The sequence below is a fragment of the Hypanus sabinus genome, chromosome 10, assembly GCF_030144855.1.
Source record: "Hypanus sabinus isolate sHypSab1 chromosome 10, sHypSab1.hap1, whole genome shotgun sequence".
NCBI lineage: Eukaryota > Metazoa > Chordata > Chondrichthyes > Myliobatiformes > Dasyatidae > Hypanus > Hypanus sabinus.
In genome coordinates this window covers 38,022,973-38,046,143 of record NC_082715.1, presented here as the reverse complement: position 1 = coordinate 38,046,143, position 23,171 = coordinate 38,022,973, and the positions used below count along the sequence as shown (strand labels likewise).

Here is a 23,171-nt window from a genome sequence, read left to right as displayed (position 1 = left end):
AATGTCGTATGTTGAAAGATTGGAGCGACTGGGCTTGTATACACTGGAATTTAGAAGGATGAGAGGGGATCTGATTGAAACATATAAGGTTATTCAGGGATTGGACACACTAGAGGCAGAAAGCAATGTTTCCGCTGATGGGTGAGTCCAGAACTAGAGGCCACAGTTTAAGAATAAGGGGTAGGACATTTAGAACAGAGATGCGGAAAAACTTTTTCACCCAGAGAGTGGTGGATATGTGGAATGCTCTGCCCCAGAAGGCAGTGGAGGCCAAGTCTCTGGATGCATTCAAGAGAGAGTTAGATAGAGCTCTTATAGATAGCGGGTCAAGGGATATAGGGAGAGGGTAGGAATGGGGTACTGATTGTGTATGATCAGCCATGATCACAGTGAATGGCGGTGCTGGCTAGAAGGGCCGAATGGCCTACTCCTGCACCTACTGTCTATTGTCTATTGTAATAGCATCATGCTGACCACTATGCTATTATTTGGTCAATTTTTTTGTTGTACAAAGCCACACACCCATTCGCTTATAAATCAATCACAATCTATTATGTTTTTGACAGTAGCAAAACACATCACAAGAGGTGAGTATAGAGATTCGTGTGGCAGCAAATGATATATACTGGCAATAAAAAAGTATAAAAATACAAATTTGTTCCAAATACATCACAGCCTCAAAAATGTATTGACCTGACCTATGTTAAAATAAGCCTAAAAGATATAGGAGCAGAATTAGGCCATCTGGCCTGTCGAGTCTGGTCCACCATTCAATCATGGCTGATCTTTTTTTATCTCCTCCTCAACCTTAGTTCCTGGCCTTCACCCCATAACCTTTGATGCCATGTCCAATTATGAACCTATCAAACTCTGCCTTAATTGCACCCAACGACGTGGCCTCCACAGCTGCACGTGGCAACAGATTCCACAAATTCACTACCTTTTGGCTAAAGAAATTTCTCTGCATTTTTATTTTGAAAGGGTGCCCCTCTATCCTGAAGCTGTGCCCTCTTGTCCTAGACTCTCCCACCATGGGAAACATCCTTTCCACATCTACTCTGTCTAGGCCTTTCAACATTTGCAAGGTTTCAATGAGATCTCCCCTCATCCTTCTGAATTACAGCAAGTACAAGCCCAGAGCCGTCAAACATTCCTCGTATGATAACCCTTTCATTCCTGGAATCATCCTTGTGAACCTCCTCTGGACCTTCTCCAATGCCAGCACATCCTTTCTAAGACGAGGGGCCTAAACTGTTCACAATACTCAAGGCGAGGTCTCTCCAGTGCCTTATAAAGCCTCAGCATCCCATCCTTGCTCTTGTATTCTAGGCCTCTTGAAATTAATGATAAAATGGCATTTGCCTTCCTCACCACGAACTCAACTAACAAACTAACCTTCAGGGTGTTCTGCACAAGGACTCCCAAGTCCCTCTGCATCTCAGATTCCTGGATTTTCTCTCCATTTAGAAAATAGTCTGCACATTTATTTCTACTACCAAAGTGCATGACCATGCATTTTCCAACATTGTATTTCATTTGCCACTTTCTTGCCCATTCTCCTAATCTGTCTAAGTCCTTCTGCATCCTACCTGTTTCCTCAACACTACCTGCTCCTCCACCAGTCTTCATATCATCTGCAAACTTGGTAACAAAGCTATCTATTCCACCATCTAAATAATTTATATACAGCATAAAAAGAAATGACCCCAACACTGACCCCTGTGGAACACACTAGCACCCAACCAGAAAAGGATCCTTTTATTCCCACTCACTGCTTCCTACCAATCAATCAATGCTTTAACCATGCCAGTGACTTTCCTGTCATACCATGGGCTCTTTACTTGGTAAGCAGCCTCATGTATGGCACCTTGTCAAAGGCCTTCTGAAAATCCAAATATTCAACATCCACTGCATCCCTTTTATCTATCCTACTTGTAATCTCCTCAACGAATTCCAACAGGTTCATCAGGCAGGATTTTCCTTGAAGGAAACCATGTTGACTTTGTACTATCTTGTCCTGTGTCACCAAGTACTCCATCACCTCATCCCTAACAATTGACTCTAACATCTTCCCAACCACTGAGGTCAGACTAACTGGTCTATAATTGCCTTTCTGCTTTCTTAAAGAGTGAGTGACATTTGCAATTCCAGTCCTCTGGCACCATACCAGAGTCCAATGATTTTTGAAAGATCATTTCTGATGGCACCACAATCTCTAACTCTACCTCTTTCAGAACCCTAGGATGCAGTTCATTTGGTCTGGATGACTTATGTACCTTTAGGTCTTTCAGCTTTTTGAGCATCTTCTCTCTTGTAATAGTAATGCACCCACTTCTCTTCCTTCACACACTACAACATCAGGCATACTGATGAAGATGATACTTTCACAGTGAAGACTGATGCAAAATACTCATTTAGTTCATCAGCCATCTCCTCACCCCCATTATTATTTCTCCTGCCTCATTCCAATATCCACTCTCATTTCTCTTTTATTTTTAATGTACTTGAAAAAACTTTTAGATGCTGCCAATTTTGACGTCTGAAGTTATCCCTATTTTATCAATTGATTTTTCTTGGCAGATTATGATAAAAGAGGCTGTTTTTTTTTCAAAACTAAGGAATTTGTTGGGGAATTAAATATGGTTATTTGAGCCAATAAATCAAAGAGCCTGGATAATTGAGAAGCTGCATCCAGATAAGATATTCAACAAATTCATGTTATCAGCTTTATGCACTTTAAGCATTGGGGAGTAAGTATCAGAGAGCTTTGAAGAATCTTCTATCTGTGAATGTTAATGGTTAAAATTAAATTTGTAAAGAATCCCTGACTTTATGCCTGAATTCATACAATATGTGCTTTTGGAGGAGTTCTACCTATAGGTGTATAACTATAAGCTCAATCCTAGACAATGATCTGGTTTCACGGATGAATTTGATTTTGACAAATGTTAAAATTAGTTACTATTATGAGATCTGACATTGACAGATCTTGTGATAAACTAAAAACAGTTAAGGAAGTAGTATGTAGATTGAAATATCAGTAACATCTCACTTTCCACACTGCTCATTTCTTTCCACAGCCCATAAGGATTACATATTGTAATTACTTTACAAGACCTATTTAATCTATCGTATCCCTAACTTATGGACTCTGCCAAATTATGACCTTGGTTTCTTGGAATGCCAGAGCAGACTCAATGGGATGAATGGCCTAATTCTGCGCCTATGTCTTGTGGTTTTCACCTAGGTGTTTTAAATTTATATAGTTAACGCCCATTAACTCGCAAGTGGGAGCACATCTTTAGGAACAAATTATCCCAACAACATATACCCACTCCATTTGTAACAGATGAATAATTGGGATGAGTGGGGAATATTTGAATCTGTAGTTCAAGAGTGAAAACATTTTAAGTGTTGGAGCATAATGATAGAAGGCTGGTCATTAAATGCAATGCCCTATGGATGGGTAAGTACTAAAACTTACAAAGACTCAGCTTAATAAAGACAAAGAATAATAATACTTGGAGAAGGAAGATAAAAGGTTCAAATACCTAATTTAGGTAGTCTGAATATATGGAGGAAGCTGAGTTGTCAACAACTTTTGGGATGCTAAAGCACATATTAAACTTTTTAGTTTAATATGAAACTTTTTAGACACTCTTTCACGCATTCTTCCAATATTTCCTAAAAGAAATCACACATTGATGAGTAATTTACAGAAAAAAAATTGTTTTCAATTTTCTGTTCAAGATCTCCTAGGTTTTTCATTCCTCACTAATTTCAAGCATAAAACTGAAAATATTGGAAATTCAAAACAAAATAAGAGCCCACTGATTTTCAATAACAGCCACTTTGACTACAGCTCTTCCAACCTATCCCCAAACATGTAAAAAGAATTCCATTCCTATCTCCTAATTACTCCAGCTTTGTTGCATCTGTTCTGATGATGATACTTCCTATCAGTGCCTTTAAGATATCGTATTTTATTCTCAATTTTTCCTTTCCATAAGGGCCTCAGCCACATTGCCTCTATTTCTCATATTCTGCTCTCACCCCTCACCTTCCTGTCAATGTACCCTCAAAGGTGTTAGCTCACACACATCTTTTGCCACTAGTGCACAAAGGAATTTAAACTGTGTGCAAAAGGTCATCACCCTCTCAATGTCACAATGTCATTTCCTTTTCCAGTTTCCAGTGCGGACGGTGTTGACAATGTGGAGTTAGCGATGATTTGTCTGCAGATTTTAGAAATGGTTTATTTATACGGTTTTTATTGAAGAAATTATTCAGTGTGCACATGTTGACACCATTTCTCTTGTCATTATCCATGGACGCAAACAGTCCTTTACAGGTGATTTTAAAAACGCAAACACGAGGAAATCTGCAGATGCTGGAAATTCAAGCAACACACACAAAATGCTGGTGGAACACAGCGGGCCCGGCAGCATCTATAGGGAGAAGCACTGTCGACATTTCGGGCTGAGACCCTTCGTCAGGAGCCCGAAAGGTCAACTGTACTCCTTCCTATAGATGCTGCCTGGACTGTTAATACCCAACAGTCATAATAGGGAATTTACTGACTAAACCTGAGGCAGGTTAAATCTGGCACAGCAACAGCAAGTCCAATTAGTTGAATCAAGAAGAATGGTTGTGATGGATTGAAGACATTTATTAAAAGACGCAGTGAAGGTCCTGCTGGCCATTCAAGCCATGGCACCCAGCAACCCCTAATTTAACCTGAACCTAACCATAGGGCAATTTACAAGGATCAAATAACCTACTAAGCGGTACGTCTTTGGACTGTGGGAGGAAACTGGAGCACGCGGAGTAAACCCATACATTCCACAGGGAGGACGTACAGACTCCTTACAATTGACGTCAGAATTGAACTCAGAACTCTGACGCCTTGCGCTATAGTTGATTTACATTAATGATTTGGATAAGCACATAGCAAATAAACTAGTAAAGTTTGCTGATGACACAAAATTAGGGGGATGAGCTGATAACATTCAGGCAGCAGAATCAATGCAGTTAGATTTAAACAAAATGTGGGCAGATAAGAGGCAGATAAAATTCAATGTATGTAAATGTAAAATATTACTTATAGGAAGTAGAAATATTAGATAGAAATATACAATGGGGAGTCTTGAGTTAGAAAGTGTACTGTGTGTGAAGGGTTTGGGCATTGTGGTAGACTCATCACTATTAACATCTGGACAATGCACAGAAGCAATCAGGAAGGCTGGTAGAATGTTGGGCTATATAATGTGATTGTGAGACCACACCTTGACCACACCATGTACTATTTTGGTCTCTATATTGTGCTAGGGATGTGAAGGCACTGGAGAGAGTCCCGAGAAGGGCAACTAGACTGCAGAGTATGAGCTATGAAGAAAGGTTGAAAGGGTTAAATCTTTTTAGTCTAAATACACGTAGAATGAGAGGAGACATGATAGAAGTGTTCAATATCATTAATGGTATAAGTAATGTGGATGCCAGTTACTATTTCAAAATTAATCCATCAACCAGGACATGGGGCACAGGTGGAGACTGGTTAAGAGGAGATTTCAGAGTAACATTAGCAAGCATTTCTTTACCCCATTAGTTGTAGACACATGGAAAAAACTTCTTAGTTGTGTAGTTGAGAGGAGTACTTTAGAGACCTTCAAATCTGAACTTGATAGTAATTTCACCACACTATGCGAACAGGAATTTGGCAAGCTTTGTTGGGCTGAATTGCCTGTTCTTGTCAAAAGCTTTCTAATGATCTAATGTTCTAATACAATAGTGGCGCACTAACCACTATACTGCTGTGTCACCACAATATAAAGTTATGTACATTTTTTTTATTTTACTAAATGTTTTAACTCTTATTTTAAGGAAATGTTATCATTGTAAGATTTTTAATTCTTTCTTTCTTTGTTTTTTTTCAATTTTTTTTTAAATGCCAGGCACAGGGTTAAAGATATTGAAAGATCTTGACGGTTTTGACAGTTGGCTTAGCTTGTTGGGGTACTTTGTTCTAACGTGCCCAGTGAGATGACATTAGAACCTCAACATTTTGCATTGGGATGTCATCAGATAGCAAGCTATTAGCAGCATGTCTAGGAAATGTAAATCCATACCCAGACATGCTGGTCACAGTGATGTGCTGATTGCCTACCACTAACAGCAAGTACCAGCACATTAAAGTAATGATACTGGTGGCTAGCAGCTTTATTACAACAAAATTGTGTTCTTTCACTTCTACTGCAAATCTCTGCATTCATTTTTAAAAATGCATTGTGATGAATATTTGCTTCCTGGGCCAATGATCCCCTTGTGGTTTTTTTGTAAAGCTCACATTCTAAACATAGCAGTTGTCACTTGTCGAGAGCAGACAGTTGTAAGTAAACTTCCACTTCTATGCTTTGTTTAGCTTCTGGTCATAAAACAGAGCCAGTATTCAGTTCTTAAAATGAAAATGGAAAGCAGTAGTCAGTTTGAAGTTAAAATAAACAACTATCTATAGACAGTTTTGCAGACAAGCTTTCTGGAGCCTTAGACCTGCTGGCTTATAACATCCTGTCTTGCATCTCAAAGAGGTGCAGTACAAAACAATTTGGCTTGTTTCAAAACAGACAGCGCTGACTAAGTTGCTTAGTTCCAAGAAGCCTGCAGGCCAGATGGAATCAACCACTTAGCATATCAATAACTGATATATTAATAAGTTGGGAGTTCTAGGTACTCAGAGAAGTCAGTTTTACAGGATTAATTGTAGGTAGCTGGAATTATATCAGCAAGCAGCTTTTAGACCTTTTGTATAAAAATGGTATCTGAGAAAATATGTATGTATAGGTATGTATAGGTCAACCAGATGGCTAAGAAAGTGTATAAATATAGAAAGAATTTCGGACTTATTAGGAATGGGGTAAGGAACATCTAGAAGAATAAAAGAAACACAGGGTGAACTAGAAACCATTCCTTTGGCTCGATTTCTATGACAAATGTTTAATTTGTCTGCACTTTTTAATTTATAAGAATTATACCTGTGTTTTGGAAATCCTTTGTGTTTTAGAAATGGATTGTAATTTCAAAGTGTCTAAGATACAAACCATCTGAGAGTTTTAGATATGTTTTAATAACATTGTTTGGAGTTTAGTGTGTATCTCTATAAGTAAATGAACTATGTCTTAAACTACTTTGTTAGCTGGAAGTATCTTCTCCTTGGTAGGGAGAGGGGACCCACTGCTCAAATAGTGGGTATTGACAGCTAAACTCACCATGGAGAATAAACAGGAAAGTGAACTATTCTATGAAGATTGGGTGGTTACAGTATAATCTCCCTTTACCGAGAGCACTCAAGGTTATTTATATCCGACAGGGCTCAAAGTCTTCTTTTGAGTTCAGAACTTTGTGGTCGGTAAGTCCAACACCATCACAGTACAACTTTCAATTTTATCTTACTCCACTGAAAAAGTTTTATATCATGAATTATTGTAATAAATATAGAAAGAATTGGCTATTCCCACAAAAATCTGGCAGTAGCTTTTTGCTGTGCAATGAAATGGTGATGCAGTTATCTTTTATGTTGCACATTATTGAATGTATTGTGGAAGTACAAACATTGCATCTGACTCTACCTGTATGTTTAACAAAATCTGCCAGCATCCTCAAACAATGCTGGCAAATTTATAAAATATTACTTTAAAAAACCCTTACCAACACTGATTGTTTTACGTTTTACTAAATGTCTCACCATTACATCCCTAAAAATAGATTCCAACACTTTCCTAATGATAGACGTTAAGCTAACTGGCCAATGGTTTATTTTCACAATGTTATCTTGCACAATGGAATTGCATTTCCAGTTTTCTACTCCTAGGTCATATGGTCTCATGGAACAACTCCGGAATCCAGGTGTTTTTGGTAGATTTGTGAATTACAACAACACATCCACTATCACTGCATTCATTTCCAGACATTGGTATGATTGGAATTTATAATTAAAACTATTGTCTTTAAAGAAACTAACAATTAGATGTGCACCTAGATTCTTCAGCTTAGGGTAACATTCAAGTCAAATCATTTCAAATCTGGAGACATTAAATAATAATAATAGGAGTTTCAATGTTCAAAAGCAAGCAATTTTCTCCCAAGCTCTGCTTCTGATACACATGAGCTGTTAAGGTTTATATTCACGTAAATGTAGACATCTGCAAATTGTCACAAGATTTACTTATTTACTTACTTAGAGATGTAGGGTGGAATAGGCCCTTCTGGCCTTTCAAGCTGCACTGCCCAGCATACCACCAATTTAACCCTAGCCTGATGTCGGGACTATTCGTAATGACAATTTGCTGGCACCTCTTTGTGCAATGGGAGGAAATTGGGGCAGCAGAAGGAAACCTTCTGCACATAGGAAGGAACATATAAACTTGCTTACAAAGGACGCCAAAATTAAATTCCAAACTCCAAAGTCCCGAGCTGTAGTGATTGTCACAAATTGACTGGCAAAAGTACAGAATCATCATTTCTGAATATCTGTTTTAAAGAAAGATGTTAAAAAGAAAGATGATACCCATTTTTAAAGATAGCTCCATCTGCCTTAACTTTTTTTTTACACTGAATGAATGCACACAGGAAACCTGCTCCCTTTCAAAGTTGGAAGCAAGCTTTCACAGGTGCTTTTTTAAATTATACCGTATCTCTACTGATGTGTCAAGCCAATCAGCAGCATGTTTTCCACTAACCAGTTGCTAAAATGGTTCTAATTTGCAATACCACATGCCTTTAATTACAGATGCATTCATAGTTCATTGAACGTAACCCGTGAATCAACTATACATGCTTCTAAATTATTTTCTTTCTCAATGGTATTTTTGCATTTGCCATATCTATCTTTAAACATGTTTCCCATCAAAACTTTGGCTCTGCTTTTCTCTGTGTCTGTTTTTTCTTTCAGGTTCTCATGACTTCTTCCAGTTACATTCTATTCATAACTTACTGTTTGCAATTTACATTACTGCAAGAAGTTTTATACCTTAAATAACAGCTCTTTCCTGTTCCTGCCAGATGTAGCCAGATGTGCATTTCTGTTTTTATTTGTTGTTTATGTTTGTGACATGATTATATTTGACTGTATCTTCACAAAGACTGGCTGCCTAGTCTAAATTGACCACCTACCCAGTTGTGAATGAGGTGAAAATTGACGAGAGGCATAATTTAGTCACATCAAGTTCGTTATAATGTGTACGTACAGTGAGTTATACTGCAGATACAATGAAAAGCCTGCTTGTAGCAACATTACAGGCACATAGGTCCTGACAAAGTACAAACATAAATTATGCATAACTTATGCAAGACACTGTAAAGAGTTTTAAAAAAGACAGCAAGGTAAGGCATTAGTGCACAATTCATATGGAAATATTCTTAGTATTGCAAGAAGTGTAATGTTTGTTACTGTGTCTGAAATTTAACTCTGGTTCCACTGGTATGCTTTCTTTCTCAAAAAGGAAACTTGAACTGAAATTAAAAATACTAAAGTCGAGCATTTTCAATTGGTTGAGAATGCTTGTAATGGAGCAAAATATTGCCATTCAAGTTGAAAATGTTAATCTGACTGACAAAATGTATAATAACATCTATTTTCTTAAAGATCTTCATGAACTGTATAAACAAAATTCATTTTATATAAATTTCACTATATACTAAAGTATTCAGAGCACTATGCCTTGATTACTCTGGAACTGTCCTTGAATTTTTTGAATTATTCGGAAACTTTAAATCCCACAGGTCTCGATTTTTCAAAAGTAGAAAAGTGGACACTGCTCAGAAACACCGTCTGCCCGTATAAAATAGGATAATATTCCTAAATCTTAGGTGTATGATATGTTGTCACACAATATCTTGGAGAACTTGAATGAGTGAACAGACACAGAATGGCAGGATTCTAACATGAATAGAGGTGTACTGGCCAAGGGTTGTCTCAGTATGATGGGCAATGGCAAACTTCATTGTAAATATCCATGCTGAATTTGTGGGGAAGATGGTCACAGATCTTCAACAACAGAGTCAAGGACTTTGAAGAGAAATGTGATTTTGAAGGAGAGGCAGTAGATTACAAGAATAGATCAGTGAATTTTCAGATTTCAAATTGTAGATTTCTGAATCTGCAGCCCTTTGTTTCTACTTATCATCTTCCAGCCTCTAACTCTTGCTCCACAATCCCTCCTGGTTCCACCTCCTCACCTGGTTCCATCTATAACTTGCCAATTCCTGCTTCATCCCTCACCCACCCACTTTATCCTAGCTTCTTCTCTACACTCAGTCCTGATGCAGGATATTGCTGAGAAACTTCTCCACAGAAGCAACATGACCTGCCTAGCTCCTCCAGCTGTTTGTTTTTTTTTAACATCAGGCCAGTAGGTTCTGGAAGGAAAGTGAATGATTATTAATTTAGAATGAATGAAAGGAGAAAAGCAGCAAAAGCATATATGAAAGCAAGGAATGAAACATCTGAAGAATGAATTCACACTAAGAAGATATAATTCTTCCATGATCTCAATGGCACTAGTAGATGTATATTGCATTAGTTTCTGGTGTTTGCAACAATGGAGAATAGCATTTATTTTCTGTATTGTTTATTTATTTCTTTCACTTAGTTTCATTCCTTGTTTTGCAGGTTCCTTCAATTACTAGATCTATCCATCATGAGAAAATATTGGCACTTAGGCAACAAACACAATTCCTGTGGGATGCTTATTTTTCTTCTGCAAAAAAAATAGTATTAACTACTTTAGAGGTAAGTTCTTCAATTTTGCATATTTTTAATTTATGCCAAACATTTTCATTTTGGGTGTTTTTTATCGTTTCACTTGATAACCTTCCAAGCATGAACCACGTTCTTCCTATCTTTAATCCCCAGCTTAACATTTTCTGCTATTCACTGAGTAGTAGTGAATAGAACATTCATCCAAAGAATAGGGCCATTGCTGGGTTAGTTCTATTCAGATACTTACTTCAGAAAGATGGTAAGATGGTATATGAGGCCAAACTAACAATAAGCTAAAAGCCATTAGATTCATAAAAAATTGTGCAGTTATGAGACAAATGAATTGTTTATCGCTATTTCTACAAGATCTTACTTATTTCAAAGATAAAACTAGTTCTTAGAAATGAAAAATGTATTAATGAACAGAAAAATCTGTGATATCTATTTACCCTCGTTTACATCTATTTACATCCATTTTCAACATGTGCTCTCATCATTCTGCATGAGAAGCACAAATTTCTAAAGCCAGAACAAGGCCTTAGGAAGTTTAAATAGAGCGGAGTATATTCTGTTCCCAAGAGGAGGAATTTCTAGAATGTCTATGAGATGGCTTGTTAAAGTATCTCATGGTTGAGCCCACTAGGGGATCAACTATTCTGGATTTGATGTTGTGCAATTGATTAGAAAACTTAAGGTAAAAGAACCCTTAGGGGGAAGTGGATATAATATGATGGAATTCAACCTGAGTTTTGAGAAGGGAAAGAACACTGGCAGGGATGATTGCAGAGCAGTAATGGCTGGAATTTCTGGAGGCAACTCTTAAGGCTCAGGATATATACATCCCAAAGAGGAAGAAGTATTCTAGAAGCAAGAGGACACAACCATGGCTAACAAGAGAAGTCAAAACCAACATAGAAGACAAAGAGAGGACATGTAATAGAGCAAAAATTAGTGGGAAATTAGAGTATTGGGAAGCTTTTAAAAACCAACAGAAGGCAACTAAGACATCATTAAGAAGGTAAAGATGGAATACAAAAATATGTTAGCCAATAATATTAAAGAGGATACCAGAAGTTTCTTCAGATACATAAAGTGTGAAAGAAAGGTGACAGTGGATATCGGACTGCTGGAAGTTATGTTGGAGAGGTAGTAATGGGGGACAAGGAAATGGCAGATGAACTGAATAAGTATTTTGCATCGATCTTCACTGTGGAAGACACTAGCAGTATGGTGGAAGTTCCAGGTGCAAGGGGGCATGAAGTGTGTCAAGTTGCCATTACTAGGAAGATGGTTCTTGGGAAACGGAAAGGTCTGAAGGTAGATCGGTCACCTGGACCAGATGGTGTACATCCCAGGTTCTGGAAGAGCTAGCTGAAGAGATCATGAAGGCGTTAGTAATGATCTTTCAAGAATCACTAGATTCTGGAATGGTATGCAAGTCAGAAAAATTGCAATTGTCACTCCACTCTTGAAGAAGAGAGAGAGGCAGAAGAAAGGAAATTATAGGCTAGTAAGCCTAACCTCAGTGGTTGGCAAGATGTTGGAGTTGATTGTTAAGGATGTGGCTGTGGGGTACTGGAAGGCACATGGTAACATAGGCCATAGTCAGCATGGTTTGCTCAACAGAAAATCTTGACTGACAAATCTGTTGGAATTCTTTGAAGAAATAACAAGCAGGATAGACAAAGGAGAAATCAGTTGATGTTGTGTACTTGGATTTTCAGAAGGCCTTTGACAAGGTGTCACACAAGGCAAAGGGTGAGAATAAAGGGAGCCTTTTCTGGTTGGCTGCCAGTGACTAGTGGTTTACAACAGTGGTCTGTGTTGGGAATGATTCTTTTTACATTATATGTCAATGATTTCAATAATGAAATTGATAGCTTTATTGCAAAGTTTGTGGATTATACATGGATAGGTGGAGGGGCAGGTAGTTTTGAGGAAGTACGGAAGGACTTACACTGATTAAAAGAATGGACAAGGAAGAGATAAATGGAATACAGTGTTGGGAAGTATATAGTCAGGCACTTTGTCAGAATAAATAAAAGTGTATACTATTTTCTAAATGGAGAAAGATTTCTTGGGTGTCCTTGTGCAGGATTCCTGAAAGGTTAATTTGCTGGTTGAATCTGTGGTGATGAAGGTAAATGCGATATTAGCATTCATTTCGAGAGGACTAGAATACAAAAGCAAGGATATGATGCTGAGGCTTTATAAAGCACTGGTGAGGCCTCACTTGGAATATTGTGAGCAGTTTTGGGCCTCTGAAGTTAGAAAGAATGTGCTGAAGCTGGAGAGGGTTCAAAGAAGATTCACAAAAATTATTCCAGGATTGAATGACTTGTCATTGGAAGAGCATTTGATTATGCTGGGCCTGTATTCACTAGAATTCAGAAGAATAAGAGGTGACCTAATTGAAATCTATCAAACAGTGAAAGGCCTTCAACGAGTCGATGTGAAGAGGATGTTTCCTATGGTGGGAGAGTCTAAGACTAGAGGACACAGATAGAGTGAATGTGGAGAGGATGTTTCCTGTGGTGGGAGAGTCTAGGACCAGAGGACACAGATAGAGTGGATGTGGAGAGGATGTTTCCTATGGTGGGAGAGTCTAGGACCAGAGGACACAGATAGAGTGGATGTGAAGAGGATGTTTCCTGTGGTGGGAGAGTCTAGGACCAGAGGACACAGATAGAGTGGATGTGGAGAGGATGTTTCCTATGGTGGGAGAGTCTAGGACCAGAGGACACAGATAGAGTGGATGTGAAGAGGATGTTTCCTGTGGTGGGAGAGTCTAGGACCAGAGGACACAGATAGAGTGGATGTGGAGAGGATGTTTCCTATAGTGGGGGAGTCTAGGACCAGAGGACACAGATAGAGTGGATGTGGAGAGGATGTTTACTATGGTGGGAGAGTCTAAGACTAGAGGACACAGCATCAGAATAGAGGGACATCCTTTTGGAACGGAGATGAGGAACACGGAACATACAAATCTTCAGCACATTGCAGGCCCTTCAGCCCATGATGTTGTGCTGACCATGTAACCTACTCTAGAAACTGCCTAGAATTGCTCTACCACATAGCCCTCTATTTTTCTAAGCTCCATTTACCTATCTAAGAGTTTCTTAAAAGACCCTACTGTATCCACCTCCACCACAGCTGGCAATGTATTTTAGAACAGCTGCAGAGGCCAAGTTGTTAGGTATATTTAAGGCAGATTGATAGATTCTTGATTGATCAGGATATGAAGGGATGTGGGAGGAAGGCAGAAGATTGAGGCTGAGAGGAAAAATGGATCTGCCATGAAAAAATGGCAGAGCAGACTCGATGGGCCAAATGGCCTAATTCTGTTCCTATATCTTATGGTCTTATGGTTATCTACTCCTTGGGCTTTCTATAACATGAAACAATAGCTTCTCAACAAATACATTTGTGGACCCTTTGCACACCATCCTTCAAGCATCAAAGGATTCTAGGCTAACCTTACTTCATAGTGAATTTAAAATGTCCTTCCAAACAGATCTATACAAGGGCAAATTACTTTTTTCTTTGCTTCACTTTGTCCTCCTCTGAGGTGAATAATCACCAATTGCTGCAACATCCAGAATTGTTTTGAGCCATATGGCAGGAAGCACTTGAAAGTATCCTAAGATTTTTTTAAGTTTCCGTAAGTATTTCTTACAAGTATAATACTAAAATAGCTTTTAACATTACAAAGAACTGAGTAAATAGAGAAAGTGTATTATTTAAGCAGCAGTATGAATAGTGTAAAAATATTACACTTAACTATAAGAATGCCATGTAAGATGGACTACATTTATTCAATTAAACTTGATTGATTTTATAAGACATAGAAACCAGTAGAATAAATGCAGTCCATCTTACATGGTATTAACAAATGGTAACATTACAAACTTGAAGTTGTTTGCGTTACAGTGATAGGTTATAGAGGATGAAAGATCTTCATGAAGTTTACACATTATGTCCAGGATTAAAAGGTTATCAAATCCCTTAATGCTGTGAGGTTAGAGAAGAAGCTATCTGACATCTTTTTCAGGACAGATTAATTTATGTCCTCATGAAATCACTGATAAGAAATTCAACAGCACGGTTTCTGTCCATAAGTCTATAAGACATGGGAGTAGAATTAGGCCATTTATCCCAGTCTGTTCTGCCATTCCATCATCTGAGGCCCTGATCAATCAGGAATCAATCAACTTCCACTTTAAACGTACTCATGGACTTAGCCTCCACTGCAGTCTGTGGCAGAGCATTCCACAGATTCTTTATGCTTTGGCTAAAAAAAAATTCTACCTTACTTCTGTTCTAAAAGGTTGGTCCTCAATTTTGAGGCTGTGTCCTCCAGTTCCGGATACTCCCACCACAGGAAACATCCTGTCCGCTTCCATTCAACATTCAATAGGTTTCAATGAGATCTGCCCCACATTCTTCTAAATCCCAGTGATTACAGGCCCAAAGCTGCCAAAAGCTTCTCATGCGTTAACCCCTTCATTCCCAGAATCATCCTCATGAACCTCCTCTGGACTCTCTCCAATAACAACACATCCTTTCTGTGACATAGGGCCCAATACTCCAAGTGCAGCCTGACTAGTGTCTTATAAAGACTCAGCATTATCTCCTTGTTTTTATATTCTGTCATAATCTTGTTCTGAGCCTAACAAGAGAGTTACTTGCAGAGCTCCAGAGTTAAATCAGATGACAGGATTCATTCAAAATAAAGGCTTTATTATATATACAAAATTTTATTCATTTAAAAATGTGGTACAATAATAAGGTAAGCAAAACCAAACATTCAGATGAGACAGGGCAGGATCATGAGCAGATAAGTAGATCAGGTAGGTATTGGGGGGGGGGGGATGCGGGAAGGGTACGGGTGGGCATGTTGGGTAAAAGCAACATAAGGAGAAGAAGTGAGAGAAGATGAATCAGGAGGAAGACCAAGAAATTAGGACTGGTGGTTGAAGAATAATGAAGTGGGATAGTAGATGACAGAAGGTAAGTGGAAAGAAAATGAAATGAAAGGGAAAGCAGAGGATGTGAAGAGTACATTCTGTACTAGAATGCAAGTAAGTGAAGGGAAATAAGTGGCAGATAAGTGGAATAAGTTCAATATTGAAGTGAATTTACTTTCAAAGTATGTCTACATTACAATATACTATCTCGAGATTCATTTTTGCAGGCATTTATAGGAAAAAAGAACTACAATAGATTATGAAATGCTATGCGTAAACAAAGACTGACAAAGACCAATGACAAGAGAAGACAAACATTGAAAATAAAAATAATACTGAAAACATAAGCTGTAAAGAGTCCTTGGAAATGAGTCTTTAGGTCAGAGAATCAATTTAGAGTAGTGGTGATTGAAGTTATCCGCCCCAGTTCAGGAGTCTGATGGTTGTAGGGTAATCACAGTTCCGGAACTTAGTTGTTTTGGACCTAGGGTCTTTGTACCGTCTGCCCAACAATAGTAGTGAGAAGAAAGCATGGTAAAGTGAGACTAAGGAAGGGGTTGTCCAGAAATAGTGCAAAGTCAGGAGTGGGTTTCTATGAATTATCAAGACCTAGAAAGTTCTTTCTCAGAGGTGATTGAGGAACTGTCCATGGTCCCTACTTTTGAATATGAGGAGATGAGGTGAAATAAGAGATTTTTTTTCATTTTCTATGTTCTGATCTGAGTATTAAAGTTGGGAATCCCAAATTGTGGATTTTCTGTATTATTGAAAAAGGGAGATATTTAAGATTTTTTTGTAGAAAACACCAATGAAACTTGGCAGTAAGAAGTAATTAGTTGTAACTCACAGTTTAATGAATTGAATTGAGCTGGATCAAGCTGCCAATTCTGAAAAGCACTGTTAGCATTTGGCCACACCCAGGTATGAGAACTTGGGAGATGCTGGTACCAGCATGTCTGAATTTCCACTGAAATCCAAAGGTGGAATTTGATTGTGCAGAGATTTCTAGCATTATATTGGAAATTCTTCCTCTTTCATCCTACCAGAGCCAAATCTGGCATAACAGCATCAATCATTTATTTGAATGGGCCCCTGGAAGTAAAATTGGAAACATAAGTAAAGCATTACTTTTTCTTAACTTACTTCACACTATCTTAATGTTACCGATTGTTTCTCAGTGCTTTGATGTGAATAAGAAACTTTGTTTCTTAAATATTTAAATATATTTTAATAATTGTTATTTTAATTATTTAAAGCAATCCTTATACTTTTTAAAATACAGTGGATTCTGGTTGATTGGGATAGCAGTACATTTTGGCCCTAATTAGCCAAAGTTTCATGGAAATAGTTAAAAGGCATAACAAAGACAAATAACCATTTAACATTTAAATTGTACATTTAAATGAAATAGAAAACAAAGTAGAACACTACCAATACCACTGCAATGTTATATAAGCTCTGCATTAGTTCCTAATAGTTATCGACGAAGAAGTCATCGCTGCTGTGTTTGATTGACTGTAAATGAACAAAATCAGCACAGATGTTGTGTTAATAATAGACTACTTTCATTGCCTTCCTGCATAAAATCAAAATAAAAAATCAAAATGATCAGAAATCACTGCTTTATGGATCAGCATCCATCAGCCCAAATGGATAACATAACACAAGCACGTACAACTAACGCTATTTTAAAACTGTTCACTCTGTAATGTCTAATGGCCAATTCTGGAACCGCAAAGAGCAAAACAGTTCTGAATTGTCTTACTGCTCATCCTTCACCAACTATCAGTGACAAAAAAAACTGCTTTTTGTACACAAACACATGCAACTTACTCTTTTTAAAAATTGCCCGCTCTAAGCATGGTGTAGACTAGAGTCTAATGGTCACACAGGTGCACATGATTGATGCTACTGTTCAGCAACAGTCTTCTACCCCAATTAATTAACATAGTGTCCCACACAATTGATGGAAATCAGAGCTATTTTCTTGATTAGTTTTTGTTCTTTAAGAGTTATCCCAAATCAGCAGTTTCCTGATTAACCAATGGCCCAATTAATCAGAATCCACCATATCCCTAACAGAGACATTATAAACTGCCACAACTTTGGCTCCTGTCATAGCCTCTGTGGATAGGGTTTCGAGACTATAGCGCCTGAAGCCATACTTACTGCTGAATCATTGTTGTATCTCCTGGCTGGGGGATTTTGCACTTCTCACATCCATCCTATAGAATTTGGGTTGACAAGAACCCAATGCTGTAACACAACTCCGGCCTTTGGAAACTCTTCATCCAGATCGAACCTGGTATTATGATAATGAATGTACATATTAGAACCTCGGGAAAAGTTAGTGCAAGAATTAATGATTTTTTATTGTGAAATGACTGTAGAATATTGAATGGGTATTTCACTTAACATCTGCAATGCCGGATCACCTCTATTTTTGACACAGCTTGTGTATAATGAAGAAACACTGATCGACTTAACATACATGGAAGGATCAGAGCTCTGGCAAATACAAAGGCCAAAGGGATCTTTGAAGTTTTCTTTCCATTAAGATCAATTGATTGAGGAAGATTCTTACCTTGTACACCAAAGATCCAAAAGGTCGCCAATGTAGACCTTAGAGTCACCCAATACCAGAGGTTGCAACTGTAATGTTGCAGATATTAACTGAAAAAAAGCAAGGCAGAATCTGAATTAATCACTTTTGAGAAACTCATTGTCGATATTATTCCACAACTTTTGAATAGCAGAACATAACATTTTTTTAATGAATCTTGAAGTAAGCTTGCTTCTTACATCGAAAAGACAGTCCCTTTTTAATGAAGTATACCCTGTGTTCCTCAGGCACATACTTCCTCTTCAACTATTCCTTGGGTTTCAGGATGGCATACTACCCTTCCTGATGTGTGGACTCTGAGGTGACTTATGAACTAAAGTCACTTCCACAGACAGTGCCTAATGGAGGCAGGTGGGTGGGTGGTTTTTAAAGTGGTGTGCCATTTGCACAGGGCCTCTAGTTTACTCCAGATGCATGGCCTCAAGGATTAAAAACCCATCTCAAGTGCTCCTTTTGCACTTTGAGTGATTCCAAGGAGACAGTAAGGATGTTACATTTCTTCAAGAAAGATTTGAGCACCTCCGAGAAACTTTTGCTCTTTCCGCCTGGTAGTTTCTTCCCAAGAGAGAGTTCAGAACAGAGTTTCAGATTGAGGAGTCTTTGTGTATGACGTGGCCTACCCAATGTAACCAAATGTGAGTAACTAGGGCCCCAGTGCTGGGGATGTAGGCCTAGGAAAGGACATTCTAATTTGTCCTTCTAATGAATTGAGAAGATTTTGCAGAGACAGCAATGGTGGCAACTTTCCAATGGCTTGAGATGCCCATTACGGCAGAACAGGTCTCGGAAGAATATGCAGGGATAGAAATCACTTGGTGTTCTGTTAGCCATGAGCTTTGTGTAGGTTTGAGCTCTTGATCTTTAATGTCCTTTTCCTAAGTGCTTCTAAGGTTGTTCAGCTCACTGAAGGTGAAGGTGAATTTCATCTCTGATGTCCGCCGCCATTGAGAGATGGCTCCTGAGAAGTGGGAACAGTTCTATGTTTTCCAAAGCTTTGTTGGAAGTCAGTGTGGTGAAAATTATCAAGTTGATAGAGTAATTTAGTTGTGGTAGTGTTAAGTAGGGCTTGCCAATGCACAGATAGATATTGTTTGAACAATATAATTGAATCTCACATATTCTAGTTCTGAGTTTAAAAGTCAGTGTTATTATGATCCTTTAATAATTTTCTAATTCGAATCACCATGTGTTAACATATTACTTATTTTCAGTAGAATATTTTAATTTACAATGTAAAGATGATAGTGAGGTTAGCTATGCACTGTAGCAGAGAACAGGTGTTATAGTATCATTAAACCGATATTCAATTTATAAACTAACTTTAAAAGTTAAAAGTACATTTATTATTGAAGTATGTATACTATATACAACCCCAAGATTCGTCTCCTTACAGGCAGCCACAAAAACAAAGAAATCCAATAGAACCCACTAAAATAAGACTGTCAGACACCCAATGTGCAGAAAAAAACTCAAATCATGCAAACAATAAGAGTAAGCAAATAATAAATACAACGTAAGTTCACAAAAGTGAGTCCACAGTCACGAAGCCAGTCACCACTGCAGCTGATCCAAGAGCCTGTTAGTTTCAAGCCACAGCCTCAGTTCAGTGCAGAGATAGGTAAAACTTGCAAACAGCAAGCTGAACACCAGCCTGTCCCTCTCCTCCAGCCCCGACATGACATTCCAACCTTTCCAATCTGGCCCAGCACTTAAATCAGCCCAACAGCAGGTCGGCCATTCCTTACTTTCAGAGCTCAGTACTTCTGCTTCGGTACACTCTCGGGCCTGGGCCCACCAGTTCGGTTTGGCCAGTGCCTGATCTTTCCAATCTGGTCCAGTGTTCAATCAGTCAAACATCAGCTTGCTCCTCGCTCTGTGGTCCGGGTCTTGCCGTCTCGACTCAGCCTCACCTCGGCTCTGCCGCTTCAAATCACCTCCAATTCCGCTCCAACAATGGCCAAATACTGGCTAATTCCTGCTTTCGGGCCTGTGCCCCACCGCTTCAATCCAGTCCGCACCCACCATGCCGCAACCATCCTGCACCTTCGAGGCTTCAGTTCCCACTGCAATAGTGCAAGGTCATACAAGTGGTTCAAAGACTCTACTCCGAAAGTTACAGGCTATTGATTGCAGTGGTTATTTCCAAGAAAATGTGTGATTAATAAAGTCATTTCTGGTTTTATTTGCTGCCAGCAAGTTGTCGCTGTACTTCACCAACACCATCTTAAACCGAAAGAAAAGTAAAAATAGTCACTGTAGTAGGACACTTATGTAAAAGTTAAATTACGTATAATTTAAGAAATGAATATGATATATTTTTGAAAATTTGGCTCCCATACTTACAAAAGATAGGATTCAATACATAGGTCCTTTGAAGATAAAATTATAGTAATTGGGGAAAGTAAAAAATAAATATCAAAATTATTTTGAACTCCATGGAGCATGTGGGGATCCTCCGATATCCAGGCAATCTTTCTCTTCTTTCTTTTTTTTTTCTTTAGATAAGGGTTGAGGGTTAAGGGGAGGGGGGAGGGTTAATATTATCTTTCTTACTATTTTACTATTACATTTATTCTTTGTAATTTCTAAAATTTAATAAATAAAAAAAACAAAAAACTGTAGTAGGACACAATTTTAAACATGCCACAAAACACTGTACATTGATAATGATGATAGGGATGACCAATAACAAAATCTTGAAATATTGGAGCATGGCAGCTATCCACCTTTGTCAATGGATATTGTCCGAGTAAGTAAGGACTACTCAGCTCCTGATAGAATCAGAGCCTTTGTCCAGGCACAGACCGGAGCTGAATTCCAGAGGTAAGTGGGAGTAATCAGTCTGATATCAAGGCTGCATTTTTTCTGAGTGTAGCATTAAAGTACCTGATTAAAGCTGAGGTCAATGGGAAGATGTTACACTATTTGAAGCCAAACCTTCCACATAACTGGGAAGGTGGTTATAGTTGTTGAAAACCAATCATCACAACCCCTGGCGTCCTGCATTAAAGAAGTCAGAACATTAAAGATGGAACAGTACAGGTCCTTCAGCCCACGATGTTATGCTGACCATTTAACCTTCACCAAGATCAATTTAACACTTCCCACCTGCAAAGCCCACCATGCTTCTCTTCCATGTGCCTATCTAAAATTAAATGTTTCTAATGTATCTTCCTCTACACGACCCCTGGCAGTGAATTCTACCCACCGACCACTCTCTGTGTAAATAAACTTACCTCTGATATCCCCTCCACTGTTTCCTTAAATCACCTTAAAATTATGCCCTTTCAGTTCTGCCTTTGGTGAAAGGAGATGACTGTCCCTTTATCTATGCCTCTATCATTGTATACATTTCTATTAAGTTATGTTTCATCCTCCTTTGCTCCAAAGAGAAAAGCCTTAGTTCACTCAACCTTTCCTCATACCGAGGGTCACTAATCCAGGCAGCATCCTGGCAAATCTCCTCTGCACTCTCTCCAAAGCTTCCACATCCTTTCTATAATAGAGTGACCTGAACTGAATACAATACTCCAAGCGTGGTCTTAACAGAATCTTATAGAGCTGAACATTACCTCATGGCTCTTAAACTCCATACCCTGATTAATGAAGGCCAACCACCGTACAGCTTCTTAACCACCCTATCAACTTGTAAGGCAGCTTTGAGGGATCTATGGACATGGAGCCTAAAATCCTTCTGTTCTTCCACACTGTTGAATGCTGACATTAACCCTGTATTCTGCTTTCAAGTTCAAATTTCCAAAGTGTATCAGTTCACACTTTTAGCTATTGAACTCCATCTGCCACTTCCTAGCCCAGCTCTGCATTCCATCAATGTCTTGAATTTCTTAGCATCTTAGGCTTAGCAATTTTCAGTTCTTTCATCAATAACCTGCTTTCCATCATCAGTTAATTGTGGGAATGTTTGTATAGTGTTCAATTCCGTTTGGTATTCCTCAGCAAATAAAGCAGCAATGGGCCTCCATGAACAAGATCATTCTATATTTTTTCAGAGGTTCAGCTCAGTACCGGACCCTTCCTGCCCAATGCACCCAAACCACTCGTTTCCACCCATGTGACCAACTAACCTATGAACTCAAACATCTTTAGAGCATGGTAGAAAATTAGATCACCTGGAGAAAACACATGCAGAGACAGGCAGAATTCCTCACAGACAACAGCAAGAAATGAACCCGGGTCACTGGCACTGTAATAGTGTTACTCTGACTACTAGTCTACTGTGCTCCACCCACTGCCCAAGTTCTAATCAATACGTAGCATTCAGGCCTGGGCTAATATGTTTCAAGTAATATCCATGCCACAGAAGTGTCATACCATGACCAAAGAGAGAGACTAACCAAGTATTATTAACATTTAATGGGAAGGGGTTAGAGGAGGGAGTGGTGGGAGAAGTTAGTTGCCATTATCCAGAAACTTGACTCAACCAGCCTCCTAAATAATGTGACTATTAGAGCAGATTAGAACCTAGGAATCCTTCGCCACGGGTGCACAGTGACTCGGTGTGCAAATCCACTAAGTGCACTGTGATTACTACTACAGAATACCCCAACAATAGCTCCTGAACCCACATACTTTGCCACCAAACAAGGGCCAAATTTCATTCAAATCACACTCCCTTGAAACGTATCACTAATCCTTCACTGTCTCAATCCTTAAGCCCCACCCCATAGCACTGTGGAAATAACTTTGCTAGGACTATAGTTGTTTAGGAATTACCACAAATTCTTTCAAAGGCATTTGGTCATAGACACTATATGCTGGCCTTGCCAGCAATGCCTTAATCCTGATTCCAGAGGATTTGTCCTGGGTC

The 23,171-nt window shown here is 38.6% G+C and overlaps 1 protein-coding gene across 1 annotated transcript in view; it reads left to right on the top strand.

Moving 5' to 3' along the window:
* Nucleotides 1-23,171, top strand: part of LOC132400593 (exostosin-1-like) — a 450,728-nt gene that overhangs the window by 308,040 nt on the left and 119,517 nt on the right. The window contains exon 5 of the mRNA XM_059981686.1: nt 10,664-10,783. Coding sequence (XP_059837669.1) covers nt 10,664-10,783 — 120 coding nt within the window. The remainder of the gene's footprint in view (nt 1-10,663; nt 10,784-23,171) is intronic.